At 35.3% G+C, this 3,159-nt stretch overlaps 1 protein-coding gene and 1 long non-coding RNA gene across 3 annotated transcripts in view; one reads left to right on the forward strand and one right to left on the reverse strand.

Moving 5' to 3' along the window:
- LOC128249953 (uncharacterized) overlaps positions 1–3,159 on the reverse strand; it is a 27,925-nt gene that overhangs the window by 8,705 nt on the left and 16,061 nt on the right. The gene's annotated exons all lie outside the window — the stretch shown is intronic.
- LOC128249945 (uncharacterized) overlaps positions 1,565–3,159 on the forward strand; it is a 5,543-nt gene continuing 3,948 nt past the window's right edge. The window contains exons 1-2 of one of the 2 annotated variants that reach the window (XM_052974586.1): positions 1,565–1,738; positions 2,999–3,089. In XM_052974586.1, coding sequence (XP_052830546.1) covers positions 1,702–1,738; positions 2,999–3,089 — 128 coding nt within the window. In that variant the 5' untranslated portion in view covers positions 1,565–1,701. The remainder of the gene's footprint in view (positions 1,739–2,998; positions 3,090–3,159) is intronic. The other variant, XM_052974587.1, reaches the window with a different exon arrangement.

Genomic DNA, 3,159 nt, shown 5'->3' on the forward strand with positions numbered 1-3,159 from the left:
CATACATATATATATATGTGTGTGTGTGTGTGTGTGTGTGTGTGTGTGTACAACTTCTTGCAGATAGACTGAGAGAATTTTTACGATGCATGAAACTGATTACAAATACTAAAATAATAGATGTTGACAGATGTAATTTTAATGTAATATTTATTTCCACGAAAACATTTATCATTCAATATGGTAATTATTGTGTCAACGTGGGAGCGAAAATTGCTTGCAGCTGCCACAAAGTACGCCCCATCAAAAGTAATCAAGTTCTTGGATGTTAGTGGGCGAGAGAGTGGCCCAAACAAAAAATGGTACCAAGAGAGCTGCGATAAGCAAAATAAGAGCATAACGGAACCCTTTATTATTCTGTGGAAGTGATCTAGTAGGTATGCCGATCTTCTGCAGAGCGTTCGTCTTGAGCTATTAGGAATACTTTTCATACGAATGGCCCGCAAATACGGTAAAACTAACAGTATATTAAGCAATAAAGCTTCGCAACATAGACGGCTTTAAAACTCTGACACATATAGAAAATACGGGGATGGTGTGCTATGATATATGCATAACACATCCAAGTTCTGCTAACTTTTAATAACTGTGGTCTGTATAACTCACCAAATTGATCGCTACTGCCTTCCTTCGACGCACATGTCGTTGCGGCGAAAAATCAGAATAACTTACTGCAACAGGATAGCGTTTAAATGCACAAAACATTTCAATGTTTTTTGAAAGATACTGCAAAACTGACACGGAATAAATACAAATTTACTGTGTAAGAAGTTAATTATATTTTTGTGTGCAATTCCAGACTTACCTAAGCCACAGCAAAAAACTCAACTTGGAAATCAAATGAAATTTCCAAGAATAAAAACCTGAATCATGACAGAAAGCCGTTGCCCACTGGACATTTTTACTCTACAAAAAGCCGTTGCCCACTGGACATTTTTACCCACGCACGTCATACGTCTAGGTTATGAGGAATGTCTTCAAGAGACATCTAACGTCTTTGGTGAGTTGATCTAGATGCGTTTTGTTTGGACAATCTGCTCCTGTACAGCCATGCGTTGTCTACCATATGAGTAGTAAGTCACTATTTCTTGTTTACCTCGCCTGCGATGTCCCGCAAAGCGCAAATGCATTTTTTATAATGGTGGTAAAAGGAGAGAGGGTGATTTCCTTACATGTGTTTCATGCACAGTTGGATTCACCAAGACATGTTTAAGACAGCTCTCTACATTAGACTGTAAGTCTCATCTATCTTGGATTCCAGATCTAGAAACAGTAATAATTGCATAACCGATGCCTGAACTTAAACCTAAGACTGCAAAATATAAATGAGTAAAAGAATGAAATATTATGTGCATGTATGAGTGTTTATGCACACCAGCTGCATTTTCATTCAAACGGTGCATGCGTATACTTCTATTTTCTAATTAATTGCCATAAAACAATCAACTTGCATATGGCACTACTGAAAGTCTTTCTCTGTACTAACATCAGTTCCCTTTCTTCTATAGTGCAAGCAAAATAAAATATGTATATAAGATATAGAATAATTCAAACAATAGGATAAGCAACATCTGTTACTTATTATATGCGCAACATCTGTTACTTATTATATGCGCAACATATGTTACTTATCTGTTTAAAATAGCATACCCACTAGTGAGCTGCTTCTTAAAACATCTAAACTGAAGCGAGAAAACCAAGATGAATCTCTCTATATTTATTTTTATCCTCTTCTTTGGTAAGTTGTTCTTTCGTGATTTTTCCGTTACAAATTAATTATCTCTATAACTTCACCATATATCTCTATGTAGCATTCGATCCACATAGTTCTATATTTATTTGATGATGTATCGAAGGCCCTATATATGTTTCTACCGAATAACGAATAACGCCTTTATTCAAGTCTTGTCACAATGCCAGCAATATCGTGGAGCGGTAGAGATCAATTACATCGATCTTAGTTTTCAAAGGCACATAGCTTATTGACCACGAAATAATGAAACGTAAAGTCGCACTCAGCGGCATTTGAACGCAAGACGTTAAGACGGACGGTATAGGGCTAAGCATATTCCTCGACGAGTTAACGATTCTACCAGCTCACCATCTTACGTCATTCATATATCAATGGTCTTTTCCCAGCATTTATATACTTAAAATTTTAGCACTGCCCATCGCATTCATTAGTTACAGGTATATAACTATATAAGTGAGATTTGGATAAATTTGACACTTTCCATAAACATAACATAAAATAAAATTTCATCCAACAAAAAGGAAAAATATACTTGTTTGGTGTCAGCACAGATCATCCGGAAGCGAGATGGTCTATCGTTTCATCAAACGTGTTACAGTATCTGCATTTTTGATCAGAACGGTTTATATATATAGTTGGAATTTAAAAAAAAACAAAAAACAAAAACAAAAGAAAAGACGAAGACGGGTGTGTAAACAACAAATAGATGTATTAGTTTAACGCACGCGAAGTGAGACAGTCTTTTACGTTTCGAGCCTACGCTCTTCAACAGAAAAGAACACAGAAATATACAGGGAGGGAAAATTAAAAAAAAAAAAGGTTTAGTTGCTAGCGATCAATCATGGCGAAATATATGTAAGCAAGTTAGTGGTTACTAGGAGATTAGTTAAATTTTCTCTTCAAGAAAAGTACTAAGCAAAGGGAAAGGATCTGGGGTAGTTATGGAAGAGTCCAAGCAGTGTATTGTAGCTATAGCAACTATGCTTTCCAAATATCAGAAAAGAAGTACTAAGAATGAAGAGAATATATTTTTAGAGACAGACCAGGGGTGATATAATGAGAATACATTCCATGAAGAAGCCAAGAAATAATATAAACTTTCCTACAGATGCAGAATTGTCTTTGTAAAATGTTCGATATTATAAAAAAAAAATGCATTATAGGATCTAATTCAAAACGTACTTTGAATAAATTATTTGATATCGTAAATCGTTCAAGCAATAATAATAAACATAAATTTTATAGGAGTATCTTTCTCAAGACGCTGCGACGAACTGGCAAAACGACATTGCGCAGTGAAATACGAGGCATATCGACGTTATGACCCCGACTGTACGTATGTATCATCGTATTTCCACGTTTAGATTTACAAACTGTAGATTGTTCCTGTAACTATGTATGTATAT

Source organism: Octopus bimaculoides, chromosome 18 (genome assembly GCF_001194135.2).
Source record: "Octopus bimaculoides isolate UCB-OBI-ISO-001 chromosome 18, ASM119413v2, whole genome shotgun sequence".
NCBI classification, from domain to species: Eukaryota; Metazoa; Mollusca; class Cephalopoda; order Octopoda; family Octopodidae; genus Octopus; species Octopus bimaculoides.